This window comes from Somniosus microcephalus, chromosome 3 (assembly GCF_052327205.1).
Source record: "Somniosus microcephalus isolate GS21.2 chromosome 3, FLI_Smic_1.0, whole genome shotgun sequence".
In the NCBI taxonomy this organism is placed as follows: domain Eukaryota; kingdom Metazoa; phylum Chordata; class Chondrichthyes; order Squaliformes; family Somniosidae; genus Somniosus; species Somniosus microcephalus.
Window position 1 is genome coordinate 50,031,318 of NC_140989.1, and position 12,383 is coordinate 50,043,700.

Genomic DNA, 12,383 nt, shown 5'->3' on the forward strand with positions numbered 1-12,383 from the left:
GAAGACTGGCTTCTGTGATGGTAGTGGTCTCAGGAGGAGGCCGATATGGATCATTCACTCGGCACTTCTGAATGAAAAGGTTGCAAACATCTGGGACATTGGCTAGTCTGTGGGACAGCTCTCCCAAATTTGGCACAAGTCCCCAGATGTCAGCAAGGAGGACTTTGCAGGGTCGACTGGGTGTGCCGTTTGTGTCCGAAGCTGGGGCCTACATCGGTGACAGGTGGTCCAGTTTTATTCTTAATGCTTTTCATAGCGGTTTGTTATAACTGAGTGACTTGCTAGGCTATTTCAGATGGCAGTTGAGAGTCAACCAAATTGCTGTGGGTCTGGAGTCACATATAGGCCAGTCCAGGTAAAGACGGCAGATTTCCTTCCCTAAAGGACATTAGTGAACCAGACGGTTTGTACGACAATCCGATAGTTTCATGGTCACCATTACTGATACTAACTTTTCCCAGATTTATTTAATGAACTGAATTTAAATTCCCCAGCTGCCGTGGTGGGATTTGAACTCACGTCTCCGGATCATTAGTCCAGGCCTCTGAATTACTAGCCCAGTGACATAACCACTATACTACCGTTCCCTGGACTGTTCAAGTCACAAAAGAAACAAACAGTAGGAGATTTTAAGAATTTTATTGTAAATGTCATCTTTCAGGAAAAAAAAAAGAAAATCATAACAAAATTAAGTGCAATGTGGACTCACATTGCAGCTACAGTATGCAGCATAAATGATATAAAAGCAGACTTTGGCAAGAACAGCACTCCTCCAAGCTGTGTTCTATTTTACACGCGTGTTTCACATGGGAAGCATTGCCATTTATTTACATGGCTGCTGAACTCTTGGGAAAAATGACTGGCTTTGCCATTGCCAACGCCAAAAACAATGCTTTTCTTGCTCTCAAATATAAACCCCGCTACTACAATTTACGAACCTGACATTTTTACATGTTGCAGAGGCACTAACACACCGTGCGCGCTGTGAGGGAAGGAACTGCTTCTTTATCTCCTCCTTCCCCATGACTGGCCATATTGTTTGAGTGGGATTCAAGTTATAGATCCTTTTGCTCTCCCCGCCCCCTCCCTCATGTTCAAAACCGTACATCTCAGTATATTCTACGAAGTTAACTTTACTTTAAAACCACGGCCTTATGCCGAGACCTTGGATCTTGAGATCATTTCATTGATAAAACTGTTATTCTGTGCAAGCACTTCAGATTTCAGCTTCATCAGCTTCTGCTTCACGTCTTCCTCAGACATGTCAGTAATGGGTAAAGCTTTGATGCTTGACAGAAAATCTGCAATAATCCTTTCACCATCCTACAAAATGGAAGGGAAAATATTATTCCATGTTGTTGGATTACAGTATGCATCTCTCGCTACGATGGTCTGTTACTCTGTAATTATGCAATATTTCAGTGCCTCAGAGACTAAGCATTTCAGGCAAATTATTCTGAGTCTACTGTTGCATTAAATTTAACCAAATACATTTATGACAGCCTCATGATACTGGAAATCCCACAGAAGCTGCCAGCCGCCCAACTCTACCCCATTCACAACCAATGTTCCCTGTAATTTTTTTCCCGTGCGCGGTCCCTTTAACTGGCTGCGCGACCCATTCAAATTTTCGTGCATGCGCAGTTATTCCTATTGAAAAATCGGTGAGCAGTCTGCAGGGGACCTCCAGACCGCTGCGTGGCCGTACAGTGTAGAAGGAACGTTGCCCACAACCCCACCAGCACATTCAGTGTCCAGACACCTACAGAAAAGGCCGATTAACATTCTCAGAGTGTGTACAAGCAACTGTCTTAATATTGCAACTACTAATACTGACGAGGAAACTTTTATGATTTTAAGAGGGGAAGGAGCCTGACGTCTCGTCACCAGTACCACTTTCCAAGATAAAATCGTTACAATTAAACATAATTATTAACATCCTTTTGCTTTGCAATTTATGGTTGAAATTATTTGTTTAAATAATTTGTCGGCAGGTGGTTTTTCAGCTGTGGGGGTTCCTGGCTCGAACCTCCTCTCCACCAGTGCAAAGAGTTCCTGTACAAGTGATCCTGTCGAGTAAGGAACTCACAATAAATGGTTCCAGTCTACCCTGCTACTAAATAGCTGCCTGGATTGAAATCCTAAAAAAAGGTTGTGCCTCATGTACAAAAATTGCACATTCCTGGCTCAGGCCTAAAAGGGATGAGCACTCCCCTCTAGAAGTAGCTTTTGATGAAACAAGAGAATCTGGCTACAAATGAATTGCAGCTTGAAATCCAATATGATGGACACTAATATGATGTAAATATCCTCTTCATACTGGCTATCGGGGTTCAGAGTTAAGGGTTTCGTGGCGATTGAACCATAACCTAAAACTTCCCATAATTCAGGATTAATTAGCATTAGATGGCCCACAAAGTGGAGGTAAATGCAATATCATACTGTCCACAGTATAGGGTACTCTTCTGGTCAGGTTTAAAGTACATTGCTGAGACAGAGTACAGTCTATCCTGTTCCGTATATGATCTTTGAGTGCTTAATGTCAATGCTGGGTCCATTATAAGAATGCTCTAACTTCTCAGCACTGACATTCTCACTTTTGAAAAGCAAAACAATTCTAAATAATTTAAAAAGACTAAGGCCCGTTAGTTCAGGCACAAACCTGTTTTTCTTGGCGGGATTTCTTGGCCGTAGGCCCTTCATCAGAATCTTCAGAGTTCCCTGTATTCTGGAACTCCTCAAGCTCCAGGGCTTTGTCTTTGGCGCTTTGAATAACATGTTTGGGGAACTGAGCAAGCTCAGCTACATGAATCCCAAAACTCTGGTCACAAACACCTACAAATGAAAGAAATAAAAAATATATTTAAAGTCTTCAATACCATACAATTACTGGATGTTAAAAGGGCTGGAGTGGGAAGATGGAAGAAAAGTTGCAATAATGAAAGATTTAATTTCTACAATGTGTTCTGCAATTCAGATTATGGAATGCTCATATAAACAAAACTTGGCAAGAATTAAATTGATCACAGGACATCAATGAGATCAATAAACTTCAGCAGTTGATAGTATTGCTGGCCAGATGAACTGAAGTATAGCATAATTTCATTTTATAAGAATTCAATGAGGCCTCAGGATCCAGCAACAACGGAAACTCCTAACTGTTGAATCTCAAGAGTATTACACGAGAATACGGATTCAAAACTCGCAACACACATCAGTAAATGTGGTCATTCTTCTGATCAGATCAAGAGCATTGGCTAAGAAAAAAATATCGAATGTAGAAGGCATTCTAATATACGAGAGCGGGCGAGGTGCAAGAGAGAGAAGGGAGTGCATGTGTGTGAGAGCGACAGTGTATGCAAGCGCATGTGTGTGTTTATACACATATGGCCAACAAAATAAAAGCTTCAACTTACAAAGCGCTCACAATTGAGGCAAGGGATTTATTAGAAACAGCTTTTTAAAAATTGATAGCTTGACCATGGGTGTATATTATAGGAAAAATGATGTACAATTAAAACCTGTTTCCTTTAAGACAATCCATCAGTGTACAAGCACAGATAACCAAAAATGTCCAATATTAAAAGGAAAATATGCCCTTAGCACACCATGCAAGTTATTCTAAGAGACCAAGCAACAGACCTCCTTAATGCACAAGAGCAGTAACTGCACTTTCTATACAACTTTCTATTGCAGTGTTGCAAACTCAACTATGTACATTAAAAATTTTAAAAATAAAAGCATTTAAGTTCTGCTCGTACTTAATCGGGAGCTGGGGAAGTGGAGCTCCAGGCTGAGATCAAGAAGTCATGCCCTATAAACACACTATATTACTGGGACGTTAGTCACTAGCCAGCTGAAACCAAAAGTTGGAAAGCTTTCTATCCTCACAGCAAATAACTCGTTGAAATCCTTGGAATGACTGTACCTCATCTCCCTTGTTCGTTCATCAGGAATTCATTAGGCGCCTGCAGAACCTTGAAAGCTAACACTAACACAATGCATATTTTATCAGCGTTATTAATTTTTAAACATCATACTGAAGATGAAATGTTTAACAACTCAAATTTGTTGACTTCCACAAGTATTAACTGGTCTTCTAGCTAGAAAAGTTCTTGCTGTGCCAGCCCTGAGGCAGAATATTATTAGTGTGAGTGCTTACAAGCTGTAAGAGTACAGGGGGTGGGGGCTGAACAACTTATATATTTATATAGCACCTTTAACGTAGTAAAACATCCCAAGGTGCTTCACAGTTGTATTAAAAGACAAAAAATTTGACACCGAGCCACATAAGGAAAAAACTGAGACTTGCACTTATGCCAAAATAAATTGATTTCCGAAATCCAATTGAGATGCAAAACCCAAAACCCAAAAGCTAATACAAATGTGTGTCAGCCGTGGCTCAGGGGGTAGCACCCCCACCTCTGAGTCAGAAGTCATGGGTTCAAGTCTCACGCCAGAGACTTGAGCACAAAAATCTCGGCTGACACTCCAGTGCTGTGCTGAGGGAGTGCTGCACTGTTGGAGGTGCCGTCTTTCGGATGAGACATTAAACCGAGGCCCCATCTGCTCTCTCAGGTCGACGTAAAAGATCCCATGGCACTATTTCGAAGAGGAGTTATCCCTGGTGTACTGGACAATATCTCTCAATCAACATTACTAAAAAAAAGATTATCTGGTCATTATCACATTGCCGATTGTGGGAGCTTGCTGCTGCGTTTCCTACAGTGACTACACTTCAAAAAGTACTTAATTGGCTGTAAAGCGCTTTGGGATGTCCGATGGTTGTGAAAAGGCGCTATATAAATGCAAGTCTTTCTCTCTTTACAGCCCCCTGCAGTTTGTGGTGCTGTGCCCTACGACTTATTTCCTGTTCAGCTAACACCTCCTTGGGGAGGGGGCTGGGGCAGGGCTTCATTTTAAGCCCTGGTGTTGCCTGCTGCAATGCAAAAAGAAGTTCAGTGGTCAGCTGCATCCTTATTGAAAGTATCCTATCTAGTGCTCGAATGAACAAGTTTATAGCCAATGGTTATGCATTTCCTCCTGGTTGCTCAGTGATGTGTAACTGACTGCAGTAATAGTACAGAGGTCCACTGGCTCTCCCTTCCTCCCTGACGGGCACAGAGGAAACAATTAAACGGAGCAGTCCTGAGAAATACAGGAAAATAAACACCCACCATCCCATCTTACTGCATCTCTTCTGAATCTAACGACGTCCGGTAATATAGCTTCTTTTTACTTTGGCCAAAATAAAACCCACAAGAACCTAATACCAATTCTGGGTGAAATGCCATGACAATAGATTTTAAATTCTTCTCTTCTAGAATAAATAACACCCCATGTTTTTGTTTTGATTTCCAGAACCCCAAGTAGACAATAAAAAAAATTCCTGGGAAGCCACATTTAGTGATTTGAGAAAACCTGTCGCAGTTCACGTCCTGTCCAGTTCATATAAAGCAGAACGATCAGTACTTCAAAATTAGAATTCAAACTCAACACTACGCACTCATTGCAGAGAAACAATCCACAAAGGAAACAATGCTGAACTATACTGCCAAATGAGCTGACCATACACAGTCTGAGGCCAAGTTCTGAAACTGTATAGTGCTGTCAGACTACACTTTGAATACTGCATTCAGTACAGGTACCAGTCACCGAAGCACAAGGTTAAGATCCAAGCCCTGGAAATGGTAGAGAAAAGCAACAAGACTGGTTTTTAATATTAGAGTACTGACTTATGTGAATAGATTAGAAAAGGACCCCTGAACTTTGAAAGGAAGCAACTGAGAGGACACTTTATAGAAGTATACAAGATATTATTAAATCATAGAAAAGGTTCACCGTGAGCACTATTTCAAGTTAAACCAGGATAAGGGAACTGGGTATAAACTGGTAAACGGCAAGATCAGAAGGGATGGCAGAAAGTACTTCTTCATATAGACTATCAATAACTGGATTCTTCCTTAGGGTAGTGAAGACAAAAACTCAAGCCATTCAAGAGGCAGTTAGAGGCTGTGATGGCCAAGGATGGGGAGGTGAGAGCAAAGGTTGCTAATGGAAGAATGAGCTACAATGGCCAAATGTCCTCCCTCACCTTTGGTTTTCACACATGATGAATGACCACGCAAGCAAGGTACAGGTGGACAGCTGGCACCTGAGCGCCAACATCTGCAAGGGGGTAGAAACTATATGGGGGAGAAAAAAAGAGGGTGGGAGGGAAATAAAGCAATTTGAAGCTGAAGCAACTTTTGAGGGGAGAGGAGGAGGAGGAGGGCGAGTAACAAATCTACAGCAGCAAGATCTTGTGAAGGCTAATTGTATTAACAAGCGCAAGATGGATTTGGGCTATGTGCAGCAGATGCAGCTTTCAAGACACTTTGAACTCAACATGTTGTTCTCAGTTACAAATGCTTCCTTCCCACATGCTAATTATAAGCTTGAAAATGAGGGGCCAGCACAGACTTGCTGGGCTTTAAATCATCCAGTACCAACTGCTTTCCTGAAATAGTGACACTTACAAATGCTCAAAATGAGCTGAACCCCAGGTCTCCCAATCCTCCTACACGAGCTGTGCATTACTCATCCTACTTTTATTAGTCAACAGTAATTGCCCCGTGTCATATCCATTTATATAACAGAGGGAGCCTTGCCATCAGTGCCACTTTAAAAAGAACTAAGATTAACTTTAGTATCCTATTTTTTCTGCCTCTGCTATTTAAAATTTTTTTTTTTTATTACATTCAAACACTGACTGCTAATATCAGCTGGCACAGTGGCCTGAACCGGTTACTGAGCCCAACTGTGTGAAGCAGCTGAGACAACATCACCAGAAACTCAGTCACTCACTTTTTGCACTGCTAGATTTAACTAGTTTCTCCAAGCCAGTTCAGGACTTTCTATCTAAACTCTAAAGCTGCTAAAGTGAATTGCACATCTTAAAGGCCATCGACCCAAAATGTTAACTGTTTCTCCCTCCACAGATGCTGCCTAACCTGCTGAGTATTTCTAGCATTTTCTGTTTTTATTTCAGATTTCCAGCATCCGCAGTATTTTGCTTTTGCAGACCTACAAGTTGTTTGACATTAAAAAAATCGCTCCTATAACTTTTATGACATGCCCAAATGACCAAAAAACATTGATTATATTGATGTCCAAGTCACTAAATTTGGAGCTCCCCCACCCATGGTTTTAGGCGAGAACAAATATTGGTCATTTTAGATATCAAAACATTATTTCTCCATGGCGCTTTGTAAATTCATAAGTGTAGCATTCAAATTTGTTACATTCAACAATAGTGCGCATTTACAGGCCTTCAAGTCCCTGTCAGGTATGTATTAAAATAGAGGTCAGTTGCAGTACCAGAAGTGGGTAGAAGGCACTGCTTCGAAGAAAGGAAGGAAGAAAACAGAAATATGAAGAAGTCATCCAGACACATAAGGATCGTTCATAAGCAGCACAAGTAGAACCCTGGGAGCAGGTAGCCTGCCCAATTTCACATACAGAAAGTGAGATATAGAGCCTGAGTGTTTATGGAAGGATGACATTACTGAAACATTTCCAAAACCATATTCTTGTTTAAAAATTGCAGCATATTCTGCCACTGTCTTTCATTCCCAAAGCCTGCCTATTTCTATGAAAGGGAACCCAATGGGTTTGTCACATGGTCTTCATGAACTCTTCGAAGAGGCTGGGGAAGAAACTGGAGAGAATTGGAATCAAACTTTGGATTTGACCAAGTTTTGGGAGACAATCTGCCTCATTAAACCAGGAATGGGAATGTTGTAAATTGACTGCATTCTTGGCAGCCTCGTTTCTTGTGGAATAAAGTAGTTCCATCGAATGGTACATTTTGTGGATGGGTCAGAATAGAACATTTTTTAATCGAGAGATTGTTTCTGCTAGTATTTCCTCTATTTCAAAATAGATGACCATGCTTGACAAACCCCATATAATTCGGAGGAGGGAACAGACAATAAGTAAAAATGTTGCCTTGTCTGTAGAGATAATTCTTTTTAAATTAAGAGGAATGCTCAATGTATTCAATCACAGTTGTTTGGAACCCAGGAATTCTCCATAAAGGATACCTCAGCAATTGATGGATGAAATCTTCACTATGTAGATTAGTTCAGATATTGTAGTTACCATTTAAAATACACAAAGAGAAATCACTCACTTATCAATGCAGAAAGCTATTTACATTGCACAATTATTCCATAGTAACCAGCAATCTGCTGTACTCTCTTATGTAGGCAGATAGGAAACGCTGTAAGCACCAATACCGTTAATTTGTTCAGTGCAATACCATTCACTCAGTGAATAGAGCAGATAACATTTCAAACTGAGTTGCTGCCGCTGTATGTTTGTGCTTTACCTTTCTTCACACGGTACAACATGGTTAGTGTTTCATCTGTGGTGAGCGCAGTCACATGCAAGTTGTTGACTCTTGGTACCTGGGCAGCCAGGGCAGTCAACTCGTGGAAATGAGTGGCAAACATACAAAATGCACAAATCTTGGTGGAAATGAATTCTGATATGGCCCAGGCCAGGCCAAAGCCATCATATGTAGAGGTGCCTCTTCCCAATTCATCGATGATAATCAGGGAGTGCTCAGTTGCCGATCTGGGAAACAATAATAATGTTAAGTTAATACCTATTCTGGGGCCAAAAGGTCGGTCACAAACCTGCAAGGTGCATTTTAACATTCAACCATCCAGTTATATATATATTGCTGCTAATGGTTTTCTTCCCTCAAGTAAACACCTGCATTCTCCAAGACAGGATACAAAAAAAGGCTTGTCCCTCTCTTCCCTTACATTTAGCTTCCAACCCCTCTCCATAGACACCAGAATTTTCTTCCCATTAGTCCTGAACTCCACATAGACCATCCCACACACTTAGTTATCCCTGCAACCTCACTGTGCTGAAATCAAGGCTTGATACACCGACTTCTATTTTTAACTCATTCATTCCCAGGGTCTGAGCTGCAACTCTACCTCCCTCGGTGTTCTGCTCCCCCTACAATCTACAGCCTTCTAAAACCCAAACTTGGCAATAACTGATCACCATTCCCTGATTTATCTTCTCTCTTACTCTCCAACTCACCAGTATGCTGCCTTTCACCTGGGGTTTTAATTTTTTTTTAAATAAATGATTACAGTAGAACATTATTTCTTATTGTAAAAAAATGGTATTGTGTGCACGTCAAAGCTAGATGTTCTTTGGGTTTAAGCTTTTTTTCCTTTCACTAAAGTGTGTCATTAACATGAAAGACTTCACTTTCCTTAGCGACACATACTGTACTAGGAATGGCTGCGTCAAGTTAATTGGGGGGTACCGCAATTGGCTGTTACATCCCTCGGGTAGGAAGATGGGGAAAGAATGGCGAGGGGGAAACCAGGGAATTATAGACCAGTTAGCCTAACATCTGTTGTCGGGAAGTTGCTAGAGTCTATAACGAAGGACAGGGTGACTGGACACCTTGCAAATTTTCAGTTGCACTGAGAGCCAACATGGATTTGTGAAACCTGATTGAATTTTTTTTGAGGAGGTGACTAAAATAGTGGACAGGGGAAATGTCTATGGATGTTATTTATATGGACTTCCAGAAGGCATTTGATAAAGTCCCACATAAGAGACTGTTAACGAAGGTAGAAGCCCATGGAATTGAGGGCAAATTATTGACCTGGTTAGGAAATTGGCTGAGCGGCAGGAGACAGAGAATGGGCAGGTCCTCAAACTGGCAGGATGTAAATAGTGGTGTCCCGCAGGGATCTGGCAAGAGGCTGTGAGGGGGGGGGGGGCAGGCACCAGGCGAGAGGCTGTGAGGGGGCAGGCACCAGGCGAGAGGCTGTGAGGGGGGGGCAGGCACCAGGCGAGAGGCTGTGTGAGGGGGGTGGGGAGCAGGCACCAGGCGAGAGGCTGTGTGAGGGGGGTGGGGGGCAGGCACCAGGCGAGAGGCTGTGTGAGGGGGGTGGGGGGCAGGCACCAGGCGAGAGGCTGTGTGAGGGGGGTGGGGGGCAGGCACCAGGCGAGAGGCTGTGTGAGGGGGGTTGGGGGGCAGGCACCAGGCGAGAGGCTGTGTGAGGGGGGGGGGGGGAGGCACAAGGCGAGAGGCTGTGTGGGGGGGGGGGGGCAGACACCAGGCGAGAGGCTGTGAGGGGGGGGGGGGGGGCAGGCAGGCACCAGGCGAGAGGCTGTGTGAGGGGGGGGGGGGCACCAGGCGAGAGGCTGTGTGGGGGGGGGGGGGGGGGCAGACACCAGGCGAGAGGCTGTGAGGGGGGGGGGGGGCAGGCAGGCACCAGGCGAGAGGCTGTGTGAGGGGGGGCAGGCACCAGGCGAGAGGCTGTGAGGGGGGGGGGGGGGGGCAGGAACCAGGCGAGAGGCTGTGTGAGGGGGGGGGGGGGGGGGGAGGCACAAGGCGAGAGGCTGTGTGGGGGGGGGCAGGCACCAGGCGAGAGGCTGTGTGAGGGGGGCGCCACCAGGCGAGAGGCTGTGTGAGGGGGGGGGGGGGGGCAGACACCAGGCGAGAGGCTGTGAGGGGGCAGGCAGGCACCAGGCGAGAGGCTGTGTGAGGGGGGGGGGCACCAGGCGAGAGGCTGTGTGGGGGGGGGGGGGCAGACACCAGGCGAGAGGCTGTGAGGGGGGGGGGCAGGCAGGCACCAGGCGAGAGGCTGTGTGAGGGGGGGCAGGCACCAGGCGAGAGGCTGTGAGGGGGGGGGGGGGGGGGCAGGAACCAGGCGAGAGGCTGTGTGGGGGGGCACCAGGCGAGAGGCTGTAAGGGCGGGGGGGGGGGGGCAGGCACCAGGCGAGAGGCTGTGTGTGGGGGGGGGGGGGGGCAGACACCAGGTGAGAGGCTGTGAGGGGGGGGGGGGCAGGCACCAGGCAAGAGGCTGTGCGAGGGGGGGGGGGGGCACCAGGTGAGAGGCTGTGTGAGGGGGCAGGCACCAGGTGAGAGGCTGTGAGGGGGGGGCAGGAACCAGGTGAGAGGCTGTGTGAGGGGGGGGGGGCAGATACCAGCTGAAAAGGTGAAAAGAATACAGCAGAAATTGGGAAGTTGGCAGGGGCTGTAGTAGCAATTGCATCAGAAAATAATCATCCCACTGGACATTTTTCCAGAGGTGAAACATCAATGTCTAAACCCACTGCAACCTCCAATTCCCTATAATTTTAAAAACAATTAACAAAACTGATAAAGTGCCTTGTGACATTTCATTAAAGAAAAGCACTACAAAAATGTAAGCTATTATGGGGGATTAACACAACAGCAACATGGAAAGTCATCAGAATGTACCAAAAAGAGCAGTCAGTAATTAGTGCTTTCAATGTGACAATTATCAGTCGTGCACAACTTCCTGCAACATGCACACCTCTTCTCAAAATTCATGTTGTTAGCATGCCCACATTTAGTTAAGAAACAGTCCAGTGAAAATCATGTGAACAGTACTCTTTCACAGCCTGCAGTAGAAACTATATAGCTTGTGTTTGAGACAGAGATGTGTAAAAGATTCATTTCATTCAATAATTTGGGGTTTATGCTCAAATACTCATATTACTGTAAATTCAAGTAAATGACCCTATTCAATTTTCACTCATGCTTAAGGTTCACAATAGTCAAATTCCCATCTCTCCAGGCCACTTTGCTAATGGACTGAATGGAGATACAATAACTTGCTGAGTAGTACCTTAGTCCAGCACACTTTGTAGAAGACAAAAAGGTCTAAGGAAAGCACAGCTCCAAAAGTGGTATGAACCAAGACTGCACTGAAAGGAGGGTACGAGTCTGGGGATAAGCACTTTCAATGCCAACAGATACAGATGTATCTTTCTTTATTACCACCTTCTGCCCTGTCTGCTTTAGAGTTGCTCTTGACAGAAAACAATTTTTATTGCAGGCAGTAAAATAGAGAATGCATACCCATCACCCATGGAACACTCCAACACTCCCCTTTCAGGAAAGTGGCGCACTAAGTTAGCTGTGACAGGAACACTCTACCTCAAGATAGCTGCAGTCTCCAACATTTCCGCCATGAAGGTCGAAACACCTTTGAGCTGGCTGTCACCAGCACCAACCCGAGCTAGGATGCAGTCCACGATACTGATCTCTGCAGAGTCACAGGGTACAAAACAACCAATCTGGGCCATCAGAACCACCACGCCAGTCTGCCGGATATATGTTGATTTACCACCCATGTTTGGACCTATTAAATGCAGGCACAGAAACAAATGCAAACTAGATCAGCACCAACAAAAGAAGGAGTTTACAACGTCAGCCCAGTGAATCACATTTGCAATCCAGCACCATTCAGAATTCTATGAAGGAAGGAACCTGTTGCTGCAGTTGTTTAAATGAGTTTCCCGATATCAGTTATACTGCTCTGGGGAGT

The 12,383-nt window shown here is 44.6% G+C and overlaps 1 protein-coding gene across 1 annotated transcript in view; it reads right to left on the minus strand.

Annotated features, from left to right (window-relative positions):
• Positions 1-623: 623 nt before the first annotated feature.
• The window catches only part of msh2 (mutS homolog 2 (E. coli)), a 98,695-nt gene continuing 86,935 nt past the window's right edge, over positions 624-12,383 (minus strand). The window contains exons 12-15 of the mRNA XM_085980369.1: positions 11,993-12,197; positions 8,372-8,619; positions 2,663-2,835; positions 624-1,323 (exon numbers count right to left, since the gene is read on the minus strand). Of these exons, the coding sequence (XP_085836495.1) occupies positions 1,153-1,323; positions 2,663-2,835; positions 8,372-8,619; positions 11,993-12,197 (797 nt within the window). The 3' untranslated portion in view covers positions 624-1,152. The remainder of the gene's footprint in view (positions 1,324-2,662; positions 2,836-8,371; positions 8,620-11,992; positions 12,198-12,383) is intronic.